We start from the raw sequence: 26969 nt of genomic DNA, 5'->3' as shown, positions 1-26969 counted from the left end.
TGTAACTGGTAGTGTAGCAAGAGAGGACAAAAGATGCTTTTAACCTGGGCTTTTTTTCTGGGAAAAGAGGAGGTGGAACTCAGTGGGTTGCCAGCACAGGGGGCAACTCTTGGCAGGAGGTGGTGCCCCTGGTACCACATGCACGTGCGCAAAGTGCGCACATGCTCCCAGGACCACACAATGACATCACTTTGAGTCAGCTGGAACAAGGGGGGAGTTTTTAAACATTTATATCACCTTTGGCAAAAATGGTCACATGACCGGTGGCCCCTCCCCCTGATCTCCGACAGAGGGGAGTTTAGATTTCCCTTCGCGCTTCTCCAGCAGAGATCTAAACTCCCCTCTGTCTGGAGATCAGGGGGTGGGGCCACCGGCCATGTGACCATTTTCAAGAGGCGCTGGAACTCCATTCCGCCATATTCCAGCTGAAAAAAAGCCCTACACATTACAGTCATTCGCATGTACCAGGTAGAGAGGACAAGAGAGGACAAAAGATGCTTTTAACCTTGCTTATGAGAACGGCCTAACTCCATACATGCACGTCTTTTGTACTCTTATTTTCTCATGATGGGCTCAGTTGTTCAGGAACATCTCCGTTTCCTCCTGGTTGGAGAACATTTAGCACTCTCATTATTTGGAAAAGCATCTTGGTTGCATTCCTGCATATCTCATAAACCTTCTAAACAGATCCTTGGTCCTACCTGGCACACAGCACACACAAGGTAGAGTTGCTGACTTGTAAGCCAGATACTAGGCCACAGCCGTTACAGTTCCTGATAGCCACAACGTCTGAGATTGGACTGACAGGGCACTCAGATCTTGCCTTCACAGTCATCCTGTGATCCACCAAGCCAAATGCAGCCACCAGTTAGCTCATGAGGTGTTTGACAGACTTCTTGTTCGTGCTGCTGAAATGGTAAAATGGGGATTGTCAGGCAGGGCTTTTTTTCAGCTGGAATGTGGTGGAACGGAGTTCTGGAACCTCTTGAAAATGGTCACATGGCTGGCGGCCCCGCCCCCTGATCTCCAGACAGAGGGGAGTTGAGATTGCCCTCTGCGCTGCAGCGGCGCGGAGGGCAATCTAAACTCCCCTCTGTCTGGAGATCAGGGGGCGGGGCCGCCAGCCATGTGACCATTTTCTCTGAGGGCAATTTAAACTTTTAAAAACTCCCCCCTTGTTCAAGCTGACCCAAAGTGACGTCATTGGTCCTGGGGGTGTGCGCACACTTTGCACATGTGGTACCAGGGGCACCACCTCCTGCCAAGAGTTGCCCCCTGTGCTGGCAACCCACTGAGTTCCACCACCCCTTTTCCCAGAAAAAAAGCCCTGATAGCAGGTATGCTGCCTCTCGTTTGGAGGGTCACAAATTGTGCAGAATTGCATACATCGTTGGCACAGTTTTGCCTTGGCTTGCCCACTGTGGCTGACTGGCAAGTACCCACTTGTTTTCAGAACCCCCCACGAGGTTCTTGACATGCCGACCAGGAGTATCAGTTCCTCTGTTCTCTTGCGTCCTTTACTGAAGTTGACTGCAGCCTTGCATTTCCTCCTACCATCAGCTGTTTACAGGTAGACTGGCCCTTAGGGAGCTCAACAAACAGTGATTAGTCCTGCATACACCAAAAATTACACTCTTCGAACATGCTGGAAAGCAGCAAGAGCGATGTATGCAATGTCTACTTGCCATTCTTTTTAAAAATGTGACCAAGATTTGTTAAAGCTCCTCTCTCCAACCTAAAACCATGACGCTTGGGACCCAAATGTACAACAAATAAAGTGTACCTGGCATTCATGTGAATTGCATTCTGAGTGCATGCTTAAAAGCATAACTTTTGCAGCTGCATCTTTTAATACTGAATAAGATACGGTCTTTCCCTACTTCAGAGGTCTACTTTGCTTAACATCAGGGCTTTATTTCTGGGAAAAGAGGTGGTGGAACTCAGGACCGCACAATGGCATCACTTTGGGTCAGCTGGAACAAGGGGTGAGTTTTTTAAAGTGTAAATTGCCCTCGGCGAAAATGGTCACATGGCTGGTGGCCCCGCCCCCTGATCTCCAGACAGAGGGGAGTTTAGATTGCCCTCCACGCCACATGGCGCGGAGGGCAATCTAAACTCCCCTCTGTCTGGAGATCAGGGGGCAGGGCCACCGGCCATGTGACCATTTTCAAGAGGTGCCGGAACTCCGTTCCACCCCATTCCCGCTGAAAAAAAGCCCTGCTTAACACTAATTTTAATAGATTTGTAGCTGACTTCTTGCAAAGTGTTGTGGCTTGAGCTTTTAGGTCAGGTCTTGCAGAGCTGCCCTTGTTTACAGCAGTCAGCAACACTGTGTGTACTTAAATTGACCAGAAATCTAGGAGGCTCAGTTGCAAGCATGTTAATATTAAGTCCAAAAAATGCTCAGGGCGAGTTGTTTGGTCTTAATGGTTCAGATAGGAAGTGCTGGCAGGCCTGTTGAATAACATCTCTGTTTTCTGACCTGCTTGGGCATGTTGGAGATGTAGCAATCACTTCCTACCATTCCTAACAAGGAATGCCCACTTAGGTAAGACTAAGATCCTGTTTGCTTCTAAAGGAATTCTAGTAGTTGGAACAAGCAGCCAGCTCTCGGAGTTTAGAACGTAGTGGGGTCCAACAAGCAAAAGTCTTAATCAGACAGATTCTAGCAGCAAGTCATGGCTCAAGAACAATCATATGGAATTCTCCATCTTGTGGAGCCTAAAGGCCGTGACTTAACTTAGATGCACATACAGCCATAAAAGTTCTTTAAATATATATAACAGGGCTTTTTTTCTGGGAAAAGAGGTGGTGGAACTCAGTGGGTTGCCCTTGGCAAAAATGATCACATGGCTGGAGACCCTGCCCCCTGATCTCCAGACAAAGGGGAGTTTAGATTGCCCTCCGTGCCATCAGGGGGCGGCGTCACCAGCCATGTGACCATTTTCAAGAGATTCTGGAACTCCGTTCCATCGCATTCCAGGTGAAAAAAAGCCCTGCATATATGTATATATTTACATTTGGCAGCAGGGAAGAAATCAAAATTTCAAATGCAGAAAATGAAATTCTGTGGGCATTGATAACAAAAAGGTCTCTGGATCCATTTGTTTCATGGGTCTTTGATGTACCTCCCAGCAACATCTGATGTCGGTTTTTCTGCTGTGGGACAAGCTCTGTTTCCCCCTTTTACTCTCTTGACACACCTGGCTCTTAACTTGGATTTTTATTATTCCTTCCTCCATGCTTTGGGCAGGATTTGTCTTATTTTGAGGGATCAGTTTCCAGATGCCAAGTATCTTTTAAAATGTTTATTTGGCATTTTTAAAGTCACTCTTATTTTTTTTAAAACTTGCTGTAGGTGAGAGGTGGGCTAGGAGGAACTGACCTGATTGCCAGATGGCTCAGCGGATCAGCACCCGGCACGGGCAACTTTTGTTAGAAATAGGACTAAAAACAGTTGCTCATGTGCCCCCAAAAGAGTGAGATTGAATGCACAACGGGCTCACTGCTCAAGCTCTAGCTGTCTGTCTTTGCTCTTAATAAGTCTTGAGTCTTGGGAAGGACAGTTGGAAGCGGCAATAGAATCAGATTTCTTTCCGAGAAGGTGAAGCTGTCAGCTGGTCAGGCTGGAAAGCATGGAAGTAACCAGAAGGGAACATGAACAGGTTTTAACCCGTTTTTAGAATGCTGTGAGATTTTTTTTAAAGGACTCACAGCAGCTTCTTCCCATCTTTCAGTAGACCTGTCAGGTGTGCATACTAGCCGGTGAAATGCTGGCTTATCCATGGATGGCTGATCTCCCCCTACCTCAGGCAGGTTCCCAGTGCTGGATTGACCCATGCACAAGCTGCTACTATTGCTGCCAAGATCTCCTCTTTGTGTGGGTGCACGAGAAGAGAGAGAACAGCATCCTTTCTTTTGTACCCCTGAACATAGCAAGAAGGTCGCTCACTCCTCCCCTTTGCCCTGATCCTCCTACTTGCTTGTGACCAAAGAAACACTTCCATCAAGACAGAGAGAAGTTAATTAAATAAAAAAGCTGTTCCCAAATGTGCATAGATGTATAGTGAAATGGCAAATGGAAAGCTAAAAATGCACTTCAGGTAAAACACTTAGGCATATCATGAGAAGGAGGGCAGGAAGGGTTACATTAGTGCTTAGTTCTCGGTGGTCCCTTCTTACACGCCCAGGCCGATCACCACTTTGAGGCCGGGAAGCAGTTTTCCCCAGGCCAGTTTGCCTATGAAGCCTGATGGTGTTTTGCCGTCTTCTGGGCATGGGGCAGGGGTCACTGGGGGTGTAGGGAGGTAGTTGTGAATTTCCTGCCCTGTTCAGGGGGTTGGACTAGATGACCCTGTAGGTCCCTTACACCCCTATGATTCTATGATTTGGTGAGGAGAAATGATCACACAGGAACAGAAAAACTTGGAGCGGCTGATCAGGCACCTCCTCAAATCTCCAGGAATTTCCTGAGCCTGAGTTGGCAACCCTTGTTGCTCATTGGAGGTATATTCTTGGTGTGCTGTGGTTGTTGTGTGTGTGTGTGCATAAAGTTCCATACAACCTATCAACATAGTTTTACAACTTTGGCTTTTGTTTTACATCAACATATTTTCACAGTTATGTTTTCAAGTATTTCTTGTATATGAAAATATGAATGGACATAAGTTGTGCCACATTAATTAAAAATATGAGCGAACAAGAAAAAAATAGTTGTGTTCCAGCGGCTGGGTTTCAGGCAGACCAGTCTGGCTGCAGGGCTAGCCATAATTCCCCCCCCCCCGACCACTTTAATACAGCATCCCTTAGGGAAAAAATAAAATGGAAACTCAACGATGGCTAGAATAGGCACAACTTATTGTTAACTTAGGCACATTTTTTTCTGAATTAAATTTAGAGCCACGCTATACTCTTTCATGAGAAAAAGTTAAGTTTTAAATTGTGAAAGAGTAAAAAAAAACCCATGAGACAACAGGGCAGAGACCATAAATTGGCATAGACACAGCTGAATTGCCCAGAAGGACAGGACCTGCAGGGGGCAGTAGATGTTTCATATTTCATATTGCTTTATTGCTTCTTCTCAGGTCTATTTGGGCCATTTAGCTTTTTCCAGAAACGGGGAATGACCACGTTGTTCTTGCCTACACTATAGTAGCAGAATTGCAAGTGAAGGGAATGGGCAGAAAATGAGAGCTGAGGTGGTGGGAACAATTTCTAGACCAGTAGTAGATCCCCAGCTGCTGCAGAGGAGCTTATGCATACCTTAGAGAAACATCATGAAAATATCTGGGCCGTTTTCACACTGCTTACCGGCCACGGAACATCGCGCCAAGCTCCCGGAACGAAGGCGTCTTCCTGCCGTGATTTCGCACGAAATTGTGCCAGGAAGACGCTGTCGTTCCGGGAGCTCGGCGCGATGTTCCGTGGCCGGTAAGCAGTGTGAAAACAGCTCTGCTCTGCTTCATAGATATGCTTAGCTAAGAGCTTCATTTCTGGGACTCTTCCTAGTTCATGTTGTGTTTCTATGACAGAGTAAAACTTAAGTGCCATGCTGGGATAGGGGAGTAGCTCAAGATATTTTTCATTTCTCAGAAGCAGCTCGTTAGGGGAAAGATTTGCAAATTGTGGCCCCTGCTCAAGAGTATCCTGAAACGTAGATGGGGTTGGCAGTTTAAAAAATATTTTTTCATATATTTAAAGCTTAACCCCAAAGGGTGACCTTGGGCCAATCACACACTCTCAGCCTAACCTACCTCACAGGGTTGTTGTGGTGATAAAATAGAGGTGAGAAGAATGATAAGCTGTGGCCACCCAGCAGGGCCTGAGGTCACCCAGCACGCTTCCATGACAGAGTAGGGATTCAAACCTGGGTCTCTCAAATCCTAGTCCAGCCTTCTGACCAGTAGTCTGCAATATGCCCCCTTAGTGCTTGCTCAGTGGAAGTAAAGCATTACTTAACTTGATCTAGGTTGTACCTTTACTTTCTGTCTTGCAGAGAAACAGTATTCCACTCAGTAACTACCAGCCTCTAGACTGATTCAGGCACTTAGTCATTGAGAAGGGCTCTTACCTAGTGTTCCGGCATATGGAAAAAAGGTTCAAAATTTCACAATTGTCCATCTGTTGTACAAAAAGCATGTGGACTGTAAGTCCAAAGGTTTATGGTCTCAGGTTGTATAAGAGTCTATTTAGTTGCAAATCAATATGCTTTAATAGTTACAGCAACAAATTTTATATGGGTTTGCTTAGGAAATATATTGAATTACATAACAGGGAAATCAATTTCAGGCAATTTACAATGTCCCCCAATATACATACACACTTACATACACTAATGTTTAACATGGAACCTGTGCTCAGTTTCTCTGTGCTCAATTTAGAAATGAATCACTGAGGAATAAATATTTAGGTCTGAAGTGGCAGTGTAAAAAATATAGAAATGAAGTATGAAATGAGTTATTTCTGGAGTAAGCTACTATTGCTTGGAAAGTTAGGTGCAGGTGCACCTCAATAATAAGGGAGTTTCTAAAAAGTGAATTTTTCCAGTGGAAGCATGTAAGCAATGTGGAAGCTTTGCTCTGTCCTAGTTGATTCCTACCCAAAGAAACAGGATATGATGGTAGTTATTACAGACGAGTGGAAAGAAGCGTGCAAAGGTGATCTTTTGTGCACGGCACTAGCTTGCCAAACAGCTTGCCTCTAGATTTCCCCTCCAGCGTGACTCGGCTGTCAGCCCTCCAGATGCCCTTTGAAGCCCCTCTCACTATCCCAGCCTTAGGCCTCTTGAGCTTTGAGCCAGGCCTGCTGAATAGCACAGCAGTTTTGCAATATGAATACCCCACCCAGAGTTGTCCCAGTGGGCAGGGCAGACGCAGTGACTTCAGCAGTACTTTACAATTGAATGCTGGGAATGGAGCGTCCCCGTGCAGAGCCAAACACATGTGCGTCTAGTCCCACATATGCCCTGGAGCAGGGAAAGAACTTTGAAATGCTCAGCAGGCCTGTGTTTGAGACTCCCTCCCTTTCCTTTTGCAATCACAAGACCTTGAAAATCGCCTGAGGAATGGGGCAGTGTTCTGAGATGCTACAGAAATCTTGGCAAGAGGGTGGAGAGAACCCTTGGATAAGGCAGCAAGCAGTCTTGGGAAGAGAAAAATAAACATACTTGCTATTTACCTGACATGGGTTTTTCCCCCACATGTGCTGGCAAGAAAAAGAGGAGTCCCTTTAAAATTTGCATACAAGTTACAGTTGTGTACAGTTTTTAAAAAAACCTTCTGTGTGTAACCTTTTTTTTTTAGGGGGATTGTCTTACACTTTAGGGTCATCTTTCTTTTGAGTGAATACGGTACCATGGAGGGATGAGGAATGAAGGATATGAATCAGGTTGCCAGTATTTATTCTGGCCTCTGCTTCTGGGCCTGCAAAGCCTGATCTAGAGCAATTAGGAGATGAAAATGTTTATCTGCATGTGATGTACAGTTTCACCTCTTAATTTCTGCAGATCAAGCAGCTGTTAAAGGTACATGATGAGGCTGGTTTCCCCACCCTCCACCCCGAGTTAGTTTAAATATAGAGCTGGAGTTCCTTTGTTCACTTTTCCTCCTTAAGTCTTCGAGGGCCTTTCCATATTATCTAAGCAAAAACAGGTTTTCTTCTAAAGGTATAACAGCATATTTGCACTGCATTCTATTGTCTTGACTTTCCCCAGAGAATCCTGGGAATTGTTGTTTGGTGGTGAGTCTGTTAAAAAGGGATCCCTGGGTCTTGGAACTGTAAGTCCCAGGGTTGCCTGGCAAGATGGACTGATGGTTAAATTTTCTTGTACTATGCCCAGTGCAGTGACAGTAGCACGGCAACTGTTTTTAAAGGTAGCTATACGAATACTCTCAACTGGAGTGTTATAGTAGAAGAGCGCAGACGTGGGGCGGCGGCGGGGTGTGTGTGGATTATATAAGCAAAAGAGGATGAGCCTTTTGGCATTGGTGATGCCACAAGAATTATCCAACATGTGCTTGTGATACTTAGACACTGATGTACTCCATGTAATCCTTAATAAATTTAGCTAGAGAATAAATTTAGCAAGAGAATAATTGTTTCCCCATCAACACATTATTGCTGCTTGTGTATTGAGAATTGCTGCTTGGAAGGAGGGTGGCTGGATCTTGCACAATATATGAGCAATGACCATGTGTTTAGAGCATGGAGAAAAGAATTGATCAGATTGGCTTCTTGATCGGTATGAGTATGACATCAGTGGTGTCTTAACCAATGGCAATGATGCTTGGTTCCCTCTTTGATGGTGGCAATGTTGTGGTGCTGTTGTTGAATCCAGGGGTTAAGATCCCTCAGGAGGGTGAAACTTCTGACCATTCTGGACGAGGATGTCCCATCCAGAGGTTGAAGGCAATTGACCAGGGATCCCCTCAGAGCAGGAAGACTTTCAGGGGACTTTAGCTCTGAAAGGGAGAAGGAGCTTGAAACTGCCTGAAATAACTTGGGTTGCATCCAGTGTCTTCCACAGGGGGGCAATTCCCCACTGTGGACTCGCTGCTGCAAATACAGAGGCATTCTCAGTGACAACGGAGCATCCACACGTGGTGATTTTCTGGTTTTCTCTCCTTGCCCCTTTGCATCAGCCATCCTCCTCTGCATCTCTTGAGCCTTTTAAGAAAGTCAATAGTAGGAATATTGCTACTGTTTTTTAGTAAGATACTTACTACTGATTTTAAAAAAAACTGGGGGGAAAGTACTCTGGTAGCGGGGGGGCGGGAATGGCGACCATGAGGAGATGGGTAGGAAAATGGCCTCAGCCGTGGGAATCTACACCTTCCTATTCACACATGTGCTAACCTGCTTTGACTGTGATGTTTACAGAAACATTGGACCAGAGCAGGTTCTGGGAACACTGGAGCAAAGAATGTGAAAACATAAAAGAAGGATGGGAGGAGGAAGAGGTTGTATGGATGCTCCGAGAAAGCCCTGCTGCATTTCGAGATCCAGGGCAGAGCCAACTGTCTGTGCAGATGCAGTCCTGGTCCCTTACACACAGCAGATCAAACACATACACTTTGGAAGAACTGGGAACGAGAGCTGTGCAGGTGCAACATGGGTTCTTCAAATCTCACTTTGCTACCACCATGTGCTTAGAAGTTTCATTTTAAGAGCAATCTTAGCCATACATTTCTTTGACCCTTTCCCGCAATTGATTTGTCCCTCCCACACTCCTCAGTTACCGCAGCTTATTTAGGGGTTTGTTTTCTCTTCCTCTCTCTCTCTTTCCTCCAGCAGCCTTATGTCTCAGTGGCTCAGCAGATGGCGCCCCCGAGTCCTAGTGGCAGCAGCAACAACAACAGCAGCAGCAGCAGCAGCAGCGGGCCAGGAGGAGGAGGTGGCGGTGGGGACCAGCTGAGCAAAACAAATCTGTACATCCGGGGGCTGCACCCGGGTACCACAGACCAGGACCTTGTCAAGCTGTGCCAACCGTAAGTTACCAGGCTTTAGAGACAGGGAAGGAAGGCCTCACCATGTGGCAGGAGCCACAAGATTCGAGGACCAATGAGATAATTTATTGCCGGCACAAGTTCCCATCTCTGTCTCAACATCCCACGTTCTTGACCTATTCAGTCTTTGTAAGGCAGGGGTTCTCAGCCAGTGCCACAGTATCCAAGCTTCATAAAACTCATTAGTTTATATTCAATAATCTACTAGCAGAATATTGGTTTTCTCCACATCTCCCCTCCCCCCCGCCAGTTCCTTTAGACACTTGGAAATATTTTTTACCTGGGGGGGGGGGGCGTTGACAGGATCTAAGTGGACAAACAGCTGTGGGGGCTGGGTGTGGGACTGCAGTGATGTGGAGGGGATTTTACCTGCTTCCCCCTCATTTTAGCCCTCCAATCTACATGGCTGGTCCCGTGACTGCAGGAATAATCTTTCTGGGGGCTTGAAAGAAACTTGGGGAGTGTGGAGTGCATAGAGAAAATCAGTCCTGCATCCTCTGGTAGTTTGTTGGATCCTGGCCAAGGTCGATAGAACAAATATAGGCAGAGAGCAGCATTTGAGGTTTCCTGCAACATGAGGGGGCACCTGAATGGACCAACAAGGCGAATTTAAACTTTAGAGGAAACAAAAAGTGGCTCAAAGATATTCCCCAAATTAATAACAAAGCAAAGGGGCCTAACGTGAGACTATTTTGTTAGTAGATTCAGTAACCGTCCACCTTTGACCAAAAAAGGAAAGTGTAGGGAGATGAGCAAGAGAAGACACTGGGGTCAGGTAGCCATTTTCCACAGGCCAGTTTGGCTTGGGATCTGAGAGGTGCTTTGCCATCTTCTGGGCATGGAGGAGGGGTCACTGGGGCAGTCGAGGGGAGGTAGTTGTGAATGTCCTGCATTGTGCAGAGAGTTGGACTAGATGACCCTAGAGCTCCCTTCCAACCCTGTGGTTCTAGGATTCTATGTTATAAGCCAGGGCAGGGCAAGTCCAAAGCCCAGACCAGAGTAATTCTTGAGCCACTGTTGGCTGCAGACCTCCTGTTGCCCTTTTGGGTTTCTGGTGTATTTCCCCTCTCGCCTCCTCTTCCTTTGCCAGCTCCCCTCGTCCACCTTGACTGGAGCGGAGTCTGACAGTGGATGATTAGACGGGCACTCTGCCTCCTGGCCCATCGAGAGCACGCCGGGGGGGGGGGAGGGGGGTGCTGATGAAGCCTGGAGAATTTGCATGTCTTAGATGAAGGTTGGAAACTGGCAATACGGAGTTTGACTCCAAACCTCCACTCCAGTTTTACAAAATAGTAAAGAGTCCAGTAGCACCTTTAAGACTAACCAACTTATTTGTAGAATAAGCTTTCAAGAGCCACAGCTCTCTTCTGACGATGCATCTGACAGAGAGCGGTGGTTCTCGAAAGCTTATGCTACAAATAAGTTGGTTAGTCTTAAAGGTGTTACTGGACTCTTTACTATTTTGCAACTACAGATGAACACGGCTAAGTCCTCTGGATCCAGTTTTACAGACCATCAGCCTGCCTGGGATATGATAAAGGAGAGCATTTAACATGTGTGGAAAAGTGACAGGGTGCTAGAAACCACCATCATGGGCATGATAAGACTTCTTGGATCCTTGCTAGAGTCCATCCTCACAGCTCTGAAGGATGCCCATGCTGCGGACCTCCCACTCCACCCCCCAGTAGCACCTGTAAGGGATCCCTTATTTCTAGTGCTGTTTCTACACCGTGCCACCCTGTATAAAGGAAATAGAGAGGAAAGAAAAATGCCTGAGGTTAAATACAGCATGCTCACACACTGCCTGCAGCCAGATATTTACATAGGGAAGGCTGTGTATTTATGTTCCATGCCATGGAGTGCCCTTCTCCACTTCAGCAGCCCTTGCCTGAAGGAGACTGAGCCTGGCTGTGGCACTTGACGCTCGGAGACCAGGAAGGGCAGCTGGGCAGGGGGCTGTTCCTCTGCTTACCTCAGCTCACCCCTGCCTGGAATGCCACACTTGACAAACACGCCTACTTCAAAGAGAGGCATCTGCCGGGCTGAGCATGAGGGAGGGGACTGTGGATGGGGTTTGGAACTGCTGTGAGCAGAGGGAGGGGAAAGCGAAGAAGGGAAGGGGCTGGGTCCCAAAGTGAATACTGGCAGTGGCTGAGAGCTGGGGATTCTGCCCTTGATTTTGCCACACTCGATCACTGTGTGCATGCATTGCCTCCACCGCGTCTCTCAGTTCCCACATCTGCAAAGCCATCGTCTCCCTTTCCCCACTGGCCCCGGGGCCTGAGATTTTCCAGCCACAACCCCTGCATTCAGTAGGATCCGTCCCTTTCTGAAACCCTGCAGCTGGACTCTCCTGTGTCCTAGCTGGGAGGCGCCACCGCTCGGCTGTTCCTGGCGCCGGTCGGATTTCCTGGGCTTGTCTTTTCCTGGGCAGGAAATCCTGCTTTGGGTGAGCAGGAAGCATTGGGGGTGGGGTGAAGGGCAGCTGGGATGAATGCTGTTGGTTTTGATGGGGGGGGGAGTGGGCTATTTTTAAAGGGTAAAACAATTTTCCGTGGTGCGTTCGTACAGGAGTTTTGTAATACACTGAAGCTATTTAAGGCTGTAATACTGTGTACACTTACTATGGAGTACGTTTCAGTGAACCTCAGTGGTATTTTCTTCTCATATAGCACAGTGGCTTCACAGTAGTTTACATGATAGTGCTTGAAAGGAATATTTATCTTTGGGGGAAGGATGCTCAGGGTACAGAATGCTTTTGGCTGCAAGAATCAACCTTACCACACCACCACGATAATTTCCCTCTGCTGCTGGCCTTCTTTTAAGAACGCCAGCATGGCTGATACTTATTTAAGATACATATAAACAGGGCTTTTTTTGTGGGAAAAGAGGTGGTGGAACTCAGTGGTGGAGCTCAGGACCGCACAATGATGCCACTTTCGGTCAGCTGGAACAAGGGAGTTTTTTAAAGATTAAATCGCCCTCGGCAAAAGTGGTCACATGATCAGTGGCCCCGCCCCCTGATCTCCAGACAGAGGGGAATGTAGATCGCCAAACGGCACGGAGGGCAATCTAAACTCCCCTCTCTCTGGAGATCAGGGGGTGGGGCCACCAGCCACGTGACCATTTTCAAGAGGTGCCAGAACTCCATTCCACCACGTTCCCCCTGAAAAAAAGCCCTGCATATAAACATACACTTCTTTATAGTGATGGTCATTAAAATTCTGGAAGACAATTTTAGGTTCAGAACATATGCCAGACTGCTTTTTGAGGGGGGGAGACAAATTTTTGCAGTAAGAAAAGTAAGAAAAGTAAGTAAGAAGCAAGAAAAGTAAGTAAGAAAAGTAAGAAAACTTAATTATACACATTTACCTGGATTTTATCATGCTGCACAAGAGGAGAATGAGGATTTGTACAGAACACAGATGCTCAGCCCCTCCTGGGAAGTCTTGCTAGTGAGCAGGGGTCATTTCGTAGAAAAAGAGCTGGAGGAACTCATTAGCATAACTCATTAGCATATGCCACATCCCTTGACATCACTAGAAGTGTGTCATTAGCATGACTGATTTGCATATGCCACACCCCCCTGACATCACCTATCTTGGCTGTTTTGGACCCAATCCTGGCCATTCAGGGCTGAAATTGGGCCCAAAATGGCAAAAAGGGGCTGAAAATGCACGAAAAGGGGCCCAAAATGGTCAGGATTGGGCCGCTGCTGAGCGGGAGAGTGATCCATCACCTGTCAGAGGCCCAATCCGGGCCATTTCAGCCCCAATCCAGGTCAAAATGGGCCTAAATGGCCGAGAGTCAGGTGGGCGGGGCCACCTGACATGTGATCTCTTTGGGGAAACGCCAGAACTGCGTTCCTGCACGTTCCCCCTCAAATTGAGCCCTGCTAGTGAGGTTTCTCTAAGGACTAGGAACTTATTCTTTTCCTGGGGGTGGGGGCGGTTATAAATCTTGATTAATATCAGATTTTTAAAATTCTGCACCAGATCCTCAATCTTGCAGTGTATAGTTATATACATAGAGTAAGCAAGCATGTTACAAGCTAAACAGGCTGTGGCTGCCGTATCATTCCTTCCTGAGGTTCTGTCTCATATCATACAACAGCCTTATTATGCTTGTCTGCCGTTCATTTATTGGGCAGGATTGTGCTGTGTCATCATCAGTGAACCTCACTTTTGGCAACCATGTGGACCTACCCACAAGTCTTCTTCTCTCTTGGATAACCCACCCGCCGTTCTGCTAGATGTTATAGTTCTCTGGCAGATGAGATTAAGGCATAACGGCTTGCAGTGATTTAGCCTGGAAACTGTTTCATAGCACTCTCAACAAGTTTTACATTTCTCCACCACATATCCCTCCCTGTAAAGTGGAAAATGGTTTGCAATTAGAATTCTACTCTGAACCAAAGTGAGATTGTCACTTTTTTCTCTTGCTTAGGGCTTCTGTGACTTCAGTTCAGGGCTTTTTTTTCAGCTGGAATGCAGTGGAACGGAGTTCTGGCACCTCTTGAAAATGGTCACATGGCTGGTGGCCCCGCCCCCTGATCTCCAGACAGAGGGGAGTTTAGATCGCCCTCCACGCTGCTGGAGCGGCATGGAGGTCAATCTACACTCCCCGCTGTCAGGGGGCGGGGCCACCAGCCATGTGACCATTTTCTCCGAGGGCGATTTAAACTTTAAAAAACTCCCCCTTTGTTCCAGCTGACCCAAAGTGATGTCATTGTGCGGTCCTGAGTTCCACCGCCTCTTTTCCCAGAAAAAAAGCCCTGCGAAGTGGATGTGCAGTGATAGGGACAGTGGAATTTCTTCCCATTTCTAAAACTGGGTAAAGGCTTTCAAACAGGCTTGAGGCCTAGCACCACACATTTCAGAAGCTGAACTAAGGAATTGTGTTTCCAAGATGTTAAAAATGTATTGGATTACATATTGTGTAGAAGGAAGCTGTGATAGACAGCTCCGGTTCTGCCTTTCCTAGAGGTAGCCAGTGGGAGCTGAAGAAATGATGGAGCCAAGATGTCAGTTGAAAACAGTTAAGAACAGCAGTTAGAACTGGGAGCAGGGGTGGAGCAGTCCATTTGAAGGGAAGATTTTTGCCCCTGGTGGAAGAAGAAGTATGAGTGAAAGGCTGACTTCTGGGAACTGATATTTCATATTTGTTGACTGCTGGAATGATCAGGGATCAAAAGTTAGAGCCACCTAAATGTGGTTGAAATACAAATAAAGTTTAACTTTTTCCCTGTGTTTAAACCTGACTGACTGGATGCATGTTAGCTCAGGGTAAACAGTACACACACAGAAGTCATTCTGGCCTTGACCAAGATATCTAAAGAACTAAATGGTGGCAGTGTATAAGGAAAATAAATACCGAGTTCCCTTGCTCCAGTATCCCTGGGCAGCAGCTAGCGGATGTAGGGAACTTGTTGCCCTGTCTGATGAAGTCTCTGAGAAGAAGAGGAGAGAGGGGATTCCGTGTGTAAAGTCGGTCAGGGCTCTCTTCCTAGTAAATAGAGACTAGACAGGTGGGGGGCAGCTTTACCTGCCTGAATGCCTGAGGAAGAGAGATTTATGTTGGGAGGCAGTGAGGAGAGGTCGTAGCAGATGCATTTTGGAATATTTCCGCATGTTGGTTACTATGGGAACTGTGTTGAATTCCTGCACTTGCCTTTGTGTTTTTCTCACACTCATAGATATGGCAAAATTGTCTCCACCAAGGCTATTCTGGACAAAACGACCAACAAATGCAAAGGTGAGTACACAAAGCTGAATTCTGCAATCTGATGTGTGAGGACAACATTGTATAGTGGGGTGTGCAGGGAAAAGTGTGAGGGGGCAGGTGTCAGAGCTGGGGTGCTTGGGTTCTGCTAGTGGTTTCTGAGAGGAAGAGTTAAGAGCCAGTATGTTTCAGTTGCCAGTTCATTCTTTTCCCCTGTAGGATTGCAGTCCTGAGCCCCAGGAAATACCTTTTCCCTTCCATCTGCAGTCTCAGGGGCTGCGAACTGAAAACCAAAAAGGGGTGGAAGAGAGGAGAGGCTCAGGATGGAAGTCCTAAGCCAAGTTTCCGGGCGGGGGGGGACAGGTTCAGTCTGGGAGGTCCTGTGGGGATGGGTTATCTGTGATGGGGGTGGGGTGGGGGGGGAGAGTTACATTCCTGTCATGCCAGACATTGCTGAGGGGGGAGGGGGGAGCATCTGCATAGAGGCTGGAAGTGGGGAAGAGGGAGGAACCCGAATGGCCGGAGAACGTGACGGGCGCTCTCTCCCTTTTCTCCCCTGCCAGTGCTTGCTCACTAGTCCAGTAACGTTACCTCAAATTGGCCTCTCATTTCATGCTGACTGCAGTGGTATGCTAGAGGGTATTTGTGCTATGTGGAGTGAAACTGGAGGGCTGGGGAGAAGAGGTGTGGGGAGTGTCATAGGAGTGGGGATTCTGTTCCATAGAATGGGCTCAGTAAAGGGTGCCAACTGGTCAAAAGCAGACGGACGGGTTCTGTGTCCAAGCAGCCGCTGTGCCTCAAAACCAACATCCTCAAAAACGGCCATGTTTTCAATTAAACAGGATATGGCTTTGTGGATTTTGACAGCCCTACGGCAGCCCAGAAGGCAGTGACTGCGTTGAAGGCTAGTGGGGTGCAGGCCCAGATGGCCAAGGTAAGACCTCAGTGCTCAGATAGCCTGCTGGGGTGATGGGACGTGGCTGTTCGCCTCAGTAGCGTGAAGATGGAAGGAAAGGGCCCCCTTTAGGCGAAAACTATAGTTTAAAAACACATTCTAAACATAGTATGCTTCCTGCCATAATATCCAGCTCAAGTGAGGCCATTTTGCAAGTTTGTTTGGGTTCCCTTACAGCAGTGCCAGATATTCTTTGTTTTCTCTGGGTTCATCCTGCAGTGCCACTCTGACATTGAAAGTGGCCCCTTTGCCACCTCGGAATCTGAGGTTGGTGTAGCGATGATTGCCCTGTTTGATGTGAGCACTTGCCATAATCCTATGTTGCTGGTGTGTCCATGATGAGTTTAAGTTTTGCTTTTGGGGTTCAGCCGGCTGCTTTACTACAAGCAGAGCGAAGACAGCAGGGATCTTTAAAATGTGGCCCCGTGCTGTATGTACATCAGACCTCCTTGGTGACGTGCATTGCGATTGCTGTTCTGGATCAACTGCCGGCTGTTCTGAAGTCCCAGTGTAGCTCCACATCTTACATAGCAAATAGGGTACACTGGTTTTGTGCTGGCATTTCCCACATCGAAGAGAAAGGATAGTCTGTAAGGAATGAGTTCTTGGGGATGGGATGGGTTATTGCTGTGCAACAGCCTGACTTCCTTGTTTCTATAGCAACAAGAGCAGGATCCTACCAACCTCTACCTGTCAAACCTGCCTCTGGGCATGGATGAGGCTGAGTTGGAGTCAATGCTGAAGCCATTTGGACAGGTCATCTCCACACGCATCCTGCGTGATGCTAGTGGCACTAGCCGGGGAGTTGGCTTTGCCAGGTCAGTGTGCATGTGTGTGCGTGCATGTTGGGAAGGGCTTCTTTATTCTTAGGATTGCTTCCTTGAGCGGTAATTCTTGCTAAGGTATAAATCTTTGCCCAGGTCATAAGGAGGTGCTTGCTTGCGTAGTTACGCTTGCCTTAATGAAATATGTCCATTTGCTTCTTCATTTGTATTCATTTGTGTGTGGCCATAATTCTCTCACAGGAATGGACCAATGTGGTTGTTCATCCAAAGACCTGCACCTCACACCTGGATGGACCAGACTCCTTTATCCAAGCATTTCTTGCCACAAGGGCTTTTTTGTGTGTGCTTGGACAAATGCTCCATTATGCACAAAATGCTTGCAGATATGCTAGGGCATGTGCAGTCTTTCACAGTGGAATAATTGTACATATTCCCCAGTCCTTCCTTGCACATGGAGAGCACGTGGGAAGACAAGGATAGATGGGGAACATTGTTGGTGCCTGCATTCCTGTGGCATCTAGCCAGAGTCAGTTTGGCTGGGTTGGGCGGGGGGGGGGGAGTTTTTCATATGTTTCAGTTTATATATCCTACTTTATTCCTCAGGCTTAGCATAGGTTGACTCTTGCTTGCTAAACTGGACCAGGGAATCATAAACCTGCAACTGACAATTGTGGCCATTTCCCTTGCTTCTCCTCCTTCAGAGTTTGTGCTCCAAGCCGTCTGTTGTACTCAGCACAGGATTCCTGCGGCCGGTCTTCCACTCTAGCAGTATTATTTAGTGCAGTTCATAGTGCCAGTCATGGCCGTCTTATCATGGGGCTTTCTCAGCAAATGCCTTTCATAAATTAGTCTCTGGAGATTAATGTGGTCCATTAATTTCTGAGTAATTTTTTCATACACATGTGCTCATAGGGTCACATTTAAAATATAAACCCTTGAAAACAGCCGGAAGAAATCCTCCGTAGCTCAGACTTCAAGGGTGCTGGCAGCCCTCTACCTGTCGCCTCCTTTTTCTCGACACACCCAGTAGAAATTCAGCAGGCAGAGCAACCTTCCGTCTCCTGCATTTCCAGCAATATGGCTCCATGAACCCTCTGTAATAAAAGGAATGTGTGGATTGTGGCCTCTGCCATCAGGAGCGAGTCGTCTACAGCTCTGTGTGTGGTGGTGAGGGTGAGGATATAACTGTGCATTTCGGTGTCCTCCTCGCCTCTCCTCCCGGTCCACCTTGGTTCTTAATTATACGGATGGGATTCATACAAGTTTCCTCAACGGGGCAAATAGCAGCTCCCCGAGGCCATTTCAGGTTGGAAAATGATGCGGGGGGTGGTGGTGGTGCGGGGGGGGGGAGGTTTTGAGTTCCTCTCCCTGCACACTGTGGTCCTCATCCAAATTGGGCCCATGCTGTCCTGGGAATTAAGTTCTGAGCATGGAGCTCTCAATACGTGTCTCGTCAACAGGACATAGGGACAGTGTAATATTAAGTGTCAATCGCTTATAGGAAATGCTCAGCCCTTTATCTATTACCGCCCCCCCCCCTATACATACTGTTTCTCTTTACTTCTTCTGCAGGATGGAGTCCACAGAAAAGTGTGAAGCCATCATCACGCACTTCAATGGCAAATACATCAAAACACCCCCAGGGGTCCCAGGTGAGGAGTTCCATGGCTGTGAAGAGATGTGTGTGTATTGGGGTGGGGATGATGAGCCTGAGGGCTCCATAGTGGAAATCAGGGCTTTTTTTCAGCAGGAACGCGGTGGAACGGAGTTCCAGAACCTCTTGAAAATGGTCACATGGCTGGTGGCCCCGCCCCCTCATCTCCAGTCAGAGGGGAGTTTAGATTGCCCTCCGTGCCGCTAAGCGCCACTGAGGGCAATCTCAACTCCCCTCTGTCTGGAGATCAGGGGGTGGGGCCACCAGCCATGTGACCATTTTCTCCAAGGGCAACCCACTGAGTTCCACCGCCTCCTTTCCTAGAAAAAAAGCCCTGGTGGCAATCAATGTTCTAGTAGAACATGTCTTGTCTGCTAATAGGAGTGAGCTAAAGGGTGAGCTTTGGGGCCAGTTTACGTGCAGCAGAATCAAGAGATAAAGCTTTTTCCTGGACTGTAACATTTTAGGCCTAATTTTGAATGTGATGCTGGTGAAGCAAAGACTTTCCCCGTATACCTTTGCGTGGGCACTGTGCCACATTTATACTGGCCTGCCACCTGTGCAAAGCAGCTGTGCATGCTTGATTTTCATACTGGAGACCTGTAGCCTTTGTGGATGTTGTGCTGGCATGCTGCCTAAGCACACATTGCTGCTTTGCACAATTAAATACGATGCTCCGTGAGTGCAAAGTCCCATCAGTGAGTTCTTTTGCCCCACTAGCTTCACTTTTAAACCTATCCTTAAGACTTAACTCTACAATACACTGTTTGCAGATCCATCTCTGGGGTTCTGTCGAGCAGACCTGTTCTAGGAGTTCCTGGCTGAAACTTAGATTCAGGTGTGTCGAGGCCGATTTGGATTCGGATCATAGCGTACAGGGAGTGAGGAAGTTTAACCCTTCCCTCTGCACCGTTTTCCCAACCTGAAGCAACCCTGGGGAGTCACTGTTTGCTTCACAGGGGGAAACTTACGTGTAGCCCATCATTTCCCCAACATGGTGAATAGTAGTTTTTCAGGGCCACAGGAAAATGGCACGGGTGGAAGGCATAAGCCCCATTTCCCTGTGTGCTGAGGTCCTGATCTCAATCGGCCCCCGATCTAAATCTAAGTTTCACCTAGGAATTCCTAGACCAGCTCTGCTTGAGAGGAGCTGGAGCAGACTGGGGGCCAGATCTGGAGACAGCATGTCATGTAATTAGGCCCTTGGAGTGCAGGTGGGAGGTTTCGTGTTTGAATTCTCCCAGCAAGACTCCCAACATAAAGAAAAATAGATGAGTGAGAAGGGTTGAACCCAGGGCCACACTGGACAGGACTTGGGCGGGAGGGGGGGCATTCATCCCTTTATTCATGAGCCTGCCTCATTCACATCCATGTCACTTCAAGCACGTTCTAAAATCCTCAGCCTCTCTTCCAGTACCAGAGCAAGGCAAGGCTGGGAGAAAAGTGCCTACCGTGGAGGAAGGTCAGAGTGGGTTGCATTCCACTTGCCTGCATGCCCTGCCCTCTTTTTAAATATGAATGGATCAGACCCGCGTTACGTGAGCTTTGACCCCCCTAGTTTTCTCTTTTTTATATGCAAGGAAGTACATTTCTTCCATGGGGAACATTCAAGCCGGCAGTCCTCCACACAGCCTGAATTGGTATAATCCAGGACAGGGCTTTTTTTTCTGGGAAAAGAGGTGGTGGAACTCAGTGGTGGAACTCAGGACTGCACAATGACGTCACTTTGGGTCAGCTGGAACAAGGGGGGAGTTTTTTAAAGTGTAAATTGCCCTCGGCGAAAATGGTCACGTGGCTGGTGGCCCCGCCCCCCGATCTCCAGACAGAGGGGAGTTTAGATTGCCCTCCGTGCCAGTGGCGCGGAGGGCAATCTCAACTCCCCTCTGTCTGGAGATCAGGGGGCGGGGCCACCGGCCATGTGACCATTTTCAAGAGGTGCTGGAACTCCGTTCCACCGCGTTCCCGCTGAAAAAAAGCCGTGATCCAGGTTAAGCTTCACCGTTTGATATTCCTGTATAAACTGGGCACCTAGGATGCTGGAAGAGGTGGGTCAGATGACCCTGCATGGAAGTACCTGGCCAGTCTGCTCATAGATAAATAGTAGACAACCTGGATGGGCCAGGCTAGTCTGTCCTCATCAAATCTTGGAAGCTGAACTCGGTCAGCCCTGGTTAGTACTTAGATGGGAAACCAAGGAAGTCCAGGGTTGCTATGTGGAGACAGGCTGTGGCAAACCACCTCTGTTTGTATTTTGCCTTGAAAACCCTATGAGATCACCATAAGTTGGCTGTGACTTGACTGCATTTTACACACACACACACACACACACACACACACACACACACAAGTACAGTGTAGTGCTGTGTACTTGTTTCCCCCAGTTATGGCAGGAGGTCTCAGTGTTAACCCCTCCTCCTCTCCCTCTGCAGCACCCCCAGATCCATTGCTTTGCAAATTTGCTGATGGCGGCCAGAAGAAGCGCCAGAATCAGGGCAAATACGTGCAGAATGGACGAGCCTGGCCACGGGAAAGTGATACGGTAAGGGAGAGGGTACGGAGTAGCAAGAGGACGTCAGCATGCAGAAAAAGCTGATCATCCACATATGGTGATCAACGGACCTCCTGTTTGAATGTTTTGCTTGTTGTCAGGGGTTAAAAATTAGGGTGTTTGGTGGGTTGAGTTCAGTTTGGTGGGTCATAGGTTGTGTCAGGTCTGGGTTAGAACTAGGACAACTCCTGGCACGCGTGCCTAATGGTGGCACGCCAGACCATCTTGCTTGGCACACAGAGTGGTTCTCCATCCAGAGGACTGAACTGATGAGCCCCTGAGGTGCTGGCAGTGCTGTTCAGTTAACTCCCAGAGTGTGTGGCCAAGTACGTCCATCATCCCCTCTTCTCCTTTTGTCAGCTTGCCAACATTTTGACAGGTAGACTGTGGGCTTTGGGGGGAGGGCACTTGAGCCCCCCAGAAAGATGGCCTGCCCTCGAGCTAGGGGGCTTCTCTTTAGTTAGCTGCACTAGTTCTCCTGCCAGGCTGCTGGCAGGGTACAGGTTTTCCATTAGCTAGCTAGCATAAGAGTTGCAGCTTGTCCGTAAGAAGGTGAACACTGACTGACAAAAATGCTGGAGCTGGGATCTCGGTGATTCAGGAAAATGGGAGGAGACACAAGTCCCGATATGAACTAGGCCTTATTCTATTTGATGTTTCCATACAGGGTGGGATGACCTTGACCTATGACCCCACAACTGCGCTACAGAATGGGTATGTCTTCTTTTTTACTTGTACCTTCACTTCCTAATTGAGAATATTTTAGTATTATCTTCAAAGAGACTTGGAAGAATCACATCTGCACACAAGCATATGGTAAATCCAGTTCTTTGTGAAGGGCTTTATCCTTTCTCCTCCCCACTCCTTCTTCTGTTGCAGATTCTACACAACGCCGTACAGCCTGGCTCCTAACAGGATGATTGCCCAGACTGCACTCTCCCCGTATCTTCCATCACCTGTATCCTCCTACCAGGTACCTGTTGTGCACACAAACACACTCCAATGCTAGTGAAGGCAAACTAGGCAGAATTCTACACATATTTTGTTTCGGAGACTGAGATGGAGTTAGAGGTACTAAGAGAGAGTGCAGCGTAGTGACTAAAAGTCATTTAAGACAATGGTGGCAGGCCCATTTTATGAAACCCTGGTCTGGCCTGGCAGATGTTGGGGAGTCCAGTTTTTAGAGCCAAAGGAGCATGCAGGTGGGGTGTGCTGAACCTTCCCACATCAGTGGTTTACGCAGCCTCCTCGTGTGGTTTTCTTCTCAGCTGAGCTTCAGTACCAGCTTCTGCAAGGAAAAGGCTATGGGGAGGGAAGAGGCAGGCACAGGATAGGTTCAGTTCCCTTCACTTACATGTCATGTTTTCTCAGATGGTTAAAAAAACACAAAACCTTCCCCTCCCCTTTACGTGTAATTAGGTGTAAATGAACAGATCTCATTGGGCTTTCAGAGCTAGCATCAGCTGCAAGCCAGCAAGTCCCTGGTTAAAATCTCATCTTTGCTACAAACCAACAAGTCTCTCTCGGCCTCAGCCCATCTTGCATCAGGGATGTGGGGATAATGGCACTAGCGCATCTCTTGGGACTATTGTAAGGTTCAGTGTGTGTGGACTACAATATATAAATGCTAAATATTATTACTGTACTGGTTTTAGGTTCACAGCCCGTCATGGATGCACCATCAATCGTACCTCATGCAGCCTACGGTGAGACCTGCTCCTCCCAAATTCTGTCCATCTGGTTTAAGGGCATTTTCTCAAGCCATATTGAGAAAGGCCTTGTAGTTTCGGAATATTTCATGTGTGAGCCCAGGATAGAAAGAGCAAATCTTTAAAATCAAATGCACTCATAGGTTGAAGCTGTTCAAGTAACACAGAGAAGTGACCTGAACATCACTTATAAAAACTGTCCTGATACTCTTGCTGGATGCCTGATTCCAGATACTATATTTCCTCTTCCCTGTTACAAACTATGCATTAGGAGCAGAAAAGACAGAGGGGCAGGGGAGACAGAAACATACTACTTATGTCTTATGGGGGACCCACAGTTCTCAGCACTTCCCACCTGCACATCACCGTCAGATAACTATGCAGGCTTTTTCTGAACGTTTCCACTGCCGCCTGCAACGTCAGAGAAGGGCTAATTTAATTCCCGGGTCTTCTGTCATGAATTGGCCTAATCCCAATCCATTTCGCAGTCACATTCCCTCATTGCCCCACTTCTTTCTCCCACATTTCTTTCTAACCCCGCCCCCTTTTATTGCTAAGCAGGGGACAGTGCTGACCCCAGCCATGGACCATGCAATTTCCATTCAGCCCACCTCCATGATGGCGCCCTTAACCCAGCAGCTGGGCCATTTGTCTCTCAGCAGTGCTGGCACGGTAAGGACCGTATTTCTCCACCACCACTCCTTTGGGAAGCTTCTATATATATTGCTTACTCCTTCTGACATCTCTTATCTCTACTCGTCTAGTATATGCCAGCGGCGGCAGCTATGCAAGGAGCCTACATCCCCCAGTACACACCTGTGCCTTCCTCAAGCGTTGCAGTTGAGGTAAGTGTTTGTTTTCCTTCTTTCCACTTAAGCTGACAATTGCTCAAGTTGCTTTCTTTTGCATAGCTCTGATACATCACCCTACGTGCTCACATCCATGCATCACACAGGGTTGTATATTGGCTGAAATGAACCAGCTGCTTAGGTAGGGATCATGCATTGATATGATTTTTTGTGTTTGTGGACTTAAAACCGAATAGGGACTGGCAAATAGGTGCCCCTCTGTCATGCCTGTGCAAAGGTACAGATGCAAAGGTGCAGGGCTCCCTTGTGGCTACTGTGCGACTTAATAGAGAAAGTGAAAAAGCCCTTTAAAGGGCCAAAGGGGAGGCAGAGCTAAGCCATGAAATGCCATGGTGGTGTCAGATAAAGAGTCCCGATGGATAATCCAGACAACCTCTCCACAGTTCCCCCTTTGAACCTGAGCAAAGTGGGTTTATTATTGGTTTAGTTTAAAGGAGAAAGCCCCAGGAAGCCCACAAGTTGAACTCAGAATAAGCATGGTATCATGTGACTGTTTCCGTTTGATTCAGGGGTTTTGTGCATTCCATATGGGGGGAAATTCCCTTCTGAAAACTATGTCATGATTTTTTTTGACCTTTCTGAAGTTCCTTCATCACCACTGCCCTCTAGCTTTGGAATATCATATTTTCTACTAGAACCCCTCCTGGACCAGTAAGGGTTAGTATAGGACCCTGGTTTGTAAATAATTGTTAGCAGGGACCACTTTTCAACTTAGCAATGGCTAGAAGGTCAACAACATTGCTTGAACCCATTGTCTCTATCAAAAATAGAGGTTTGGGCAAAAGTCTCTTTAGACGTATGCAACGGCCTCCTTCTCAGTATGAACAGCTGTATCATCTGCGTGCAAGCCAAGGTGCAGGAAAACGGAAGACAGCAGGGGAGTTGCATTCTAAATTTCTGTTGCTGTTGACACAGTGGCCAAGGAACTGTTTTTATTTATTTATCCATTTACATCCCATTTTTCTTTCTAATGGGAACTCAAAGCAACTTGCAATACAACAATGTACAAAAATACAAGAGAGAGAGACAAAGCAGGAGAAGAGGGGACAAAAGCTTCTGCAAACATCCTCCTGCTAGCTCTAGACTGCGGCCCTTAGGCTGAGCCCTTTGGCTTTTGCCCAAGGGCTCACACCTCTGGTCACAACTAGGCCTAAAATACCTGTGGGCGGAAGAGAAACAAATTCGGCCAATTCTTCCTTAGCTGCTACTAACTAGCTAGTAGGATCTTCGCCACTTCTTGCCCTGCCAGAAATGCCCCTGGCTATGCCTGGGTTCATCTTATTGCTTGAGCAACTGAGCATCCTAAAAGGATAATGATGCCGATTGTTTGCAATCCATCTAGCCCCTTTGCTAAGGGAGCTAGTGAGTAGGGGTGGGCACGAACCGTGAAAAAAACGAACTGTGCGGTTCATGATTCGTGCGTTTTCACAAACCACAAACTTCCCCAAACTGGGGCAAGTTTGTGAACCAGTTCATGGTTTGTAGGGCTTAAAGGCCCCTTTTCGTGCTGCTTAGCAGAGGTACAGAAAGGGGCATTTAAACCCACGGATCAGCTGCTTTTTGGGGAGATCCCCTTCAAGCAGCTGATCATTTAAACAGTGGGGCTTGGCTGCCTGGCCAGGAGTTCGCTGGCTGGCCAGGAGTTCCCAGCTGGCCAGCCAAGCCCCACTGTTTAAATGGCCACTGCTTGGGGCGGCAGGGAAATGGCCATTTAAACTGCAGGTGAGGCTTGGCTGGCTGGGAGTTCCCAGCCGGGCAGCCAAGCCCTGCTGTTTAAATGATCTGCTGCTTGTAGGGGAATCTCCCTGACAAGCAGCTGATCTGCGGGTTTAAATGCCCCTTTCCGTGCCACTGCAGGGGTATTGCTTTTTAAAACAAATGAAACAAACCCGCATACCAGTTCGGAAGTTCATGGAACGGAGCTTCCACGAACTGTTCGAGAACCACGAACCGGGCTGGTTCGTGGTTCTTTTTGGTTTGTGTTCCATTTTGTGCCCATCTCTACTAATGAGGGAAGTCCTGGATGCCAAACTTAGCTGATGAGCTGCTGGTTGCCTATCCCTGGAGCAGTGGAAGCACTGCAGCAACTTAGTTCAAACTAAACTTGAAGAGTCTTGACACCTGGATCTTACTCAGCCTGGTGGGGCTGAGAGTTTTTGGAAAGGATATTCTGTAATCCCAGATCCTCTGCTGGCTATGTTGTCACAGGAGAACAGTGGTCAGCAGAGTCATGTGACAGTGGAGTCCCCGTCAGATCACACTGCCTACTCGTATCAGTACAACAAGTAACAACAGGTAAGGTGGTGTGGGTGGATGTGTGAAGGTGGTGATCACCAAAAATTGGGAAAAAGCAGCTGGTACTATGAAATATTTATTGTGGGAATTTGACATTAGGGTGCATTCTGAGCTGTTGCTTTCCTCTAGCTCATTCAGCCTGAAGCTGGAGTAATGTGCGATATTCCAATATGAACCATGGTAGATGATTGGGAAACTGGATATGAACTGCAGGAACTGCTAGTATTATGCTGGTTTATCTCTCAGGAGGTGCTTGAAAAGAGACCTCCAATGAAGACCAAATACAAAGCATGTACATTTCTATATTATGCCCTGCATTATGTTTCCTTGTTCCTCCAGCATTTCCTGTAGAAATTGTCATATTAAGAAACAGCAACCAGGTTCCCATCCAGACCCGATCTTGGCAATCCTAGTTTTTGCAAATAAAGCACAGCTCCCCTGAATACAAGACATGTTGTAGTCAGGATGCTAAAGCTATCAAATCCCCGTTCTGCTCATTGGGTGATCTTGGGCCAGGCACTATCTTTCTGTTCCTCGCCAAACTTACAAGGTTGTTTTGAGGTTAAAATGGGGTATGGGAGAGAAAGAGATGCTATGCGCATGAGCCACTAACCCTTGAAGAAAGGATGGAATAAAAAAAATCTAGTAATTAAAATGCTGAGAGCACAGGTCCAAATACGTTTGGATCATGTTGTGTTGCATTTGACATTTAGGGGCAGAAGTGCTCTTTGTCCAGCTACCCAGCCCCACTAGAAGAGGACAGAAACACTGTGGATTCATTTTCCTAATCAGTTGAGCCTGAATACCGCCCCACCCCCCCCGTCCCTTCAACCCATGACCCAACTTCCTGCTTGCCGGTGTGTTTGAGGATACGCTGCATTGGCTAAGCAGGGAGAGCCAGCTGAGATCCAACATGGCACAGCTCTTAAG

The 26969-nt window shown here is 47.6% G+C and overlaps 1 protein-coding gene across 3 annotated transcripts in view; it reads left to right on the top strand.

Moving 5' to 3' along the window:
- The window catches only part of RBMS2 (RNA binding motif single stranded interacting protein 2), a 69712-nt gene that overhangs the window by 33378 nt on the left and 9365 nt on the right, over positions 1-26969 (top strand). For 2 of the 3 annotated variants that reach the window (XM_054975396.1, XM_054975395.1), the window contains exons 2-13: positions 9289-9485; positions 15199-15257; positions 16067-16158; positions 16840-16997; positions 18537-18616; positions 21048-21157; positions 21834-21880; positions 22046-22139; positions 22822-22872; positions 23437-23547; positions 23640-23720; positions 25953-26039. In XM_054975396.1, the coding sequence (XP_054831371.1) occupies positions 9289-9485; positions 15199-15257; positions 16067-16158; positions 16840-16997; positions 18537-18616; positions 21048-21157; positions 21834-21880; positions 22046-22139; positions 22822-22872; positions 23437-23547; positions 23640-23720; positions 25953-26033 (1161 nt within the window). In that variant the 3' untranslated portion in view covers positions 26034-26039. The remainder of the gene's footprint in view (positions 1-9288; positions 9486-15198; positions 15258-16066; positions 16159-16839; positions 16998-18536; positions 18617-21047; positions 21158-21833; positions 21881-22045; positions 22140-22821; positions 22873-23436; positions 23548-23639; positions 23721-25952; positions 26040-26969) is intronic. The other variant, XM_054975399.1, reaches the window with a different exon arrangement.

This window comes from Eublepharis macularius, chromosome 4 (genome assembly GCF_028583425.1).
Source record: "Eublepharis macularius isolate TG4126 chromosome 4, MPM_Emac_v1.0, whole genome shotgun sequence".
Classification (NCBI taxonomy): Eukaryota; Metazoa; Chordata; class Lepidosauria; order Squamata; family Eublepharidae; genus Eublepharis; species Eublepharis macularius.
The sequence above is the reverse complement of the archived record's forward strand: the minus strand, read 5'-3'. Positions and strand labels throughout refer to the sequence as shown.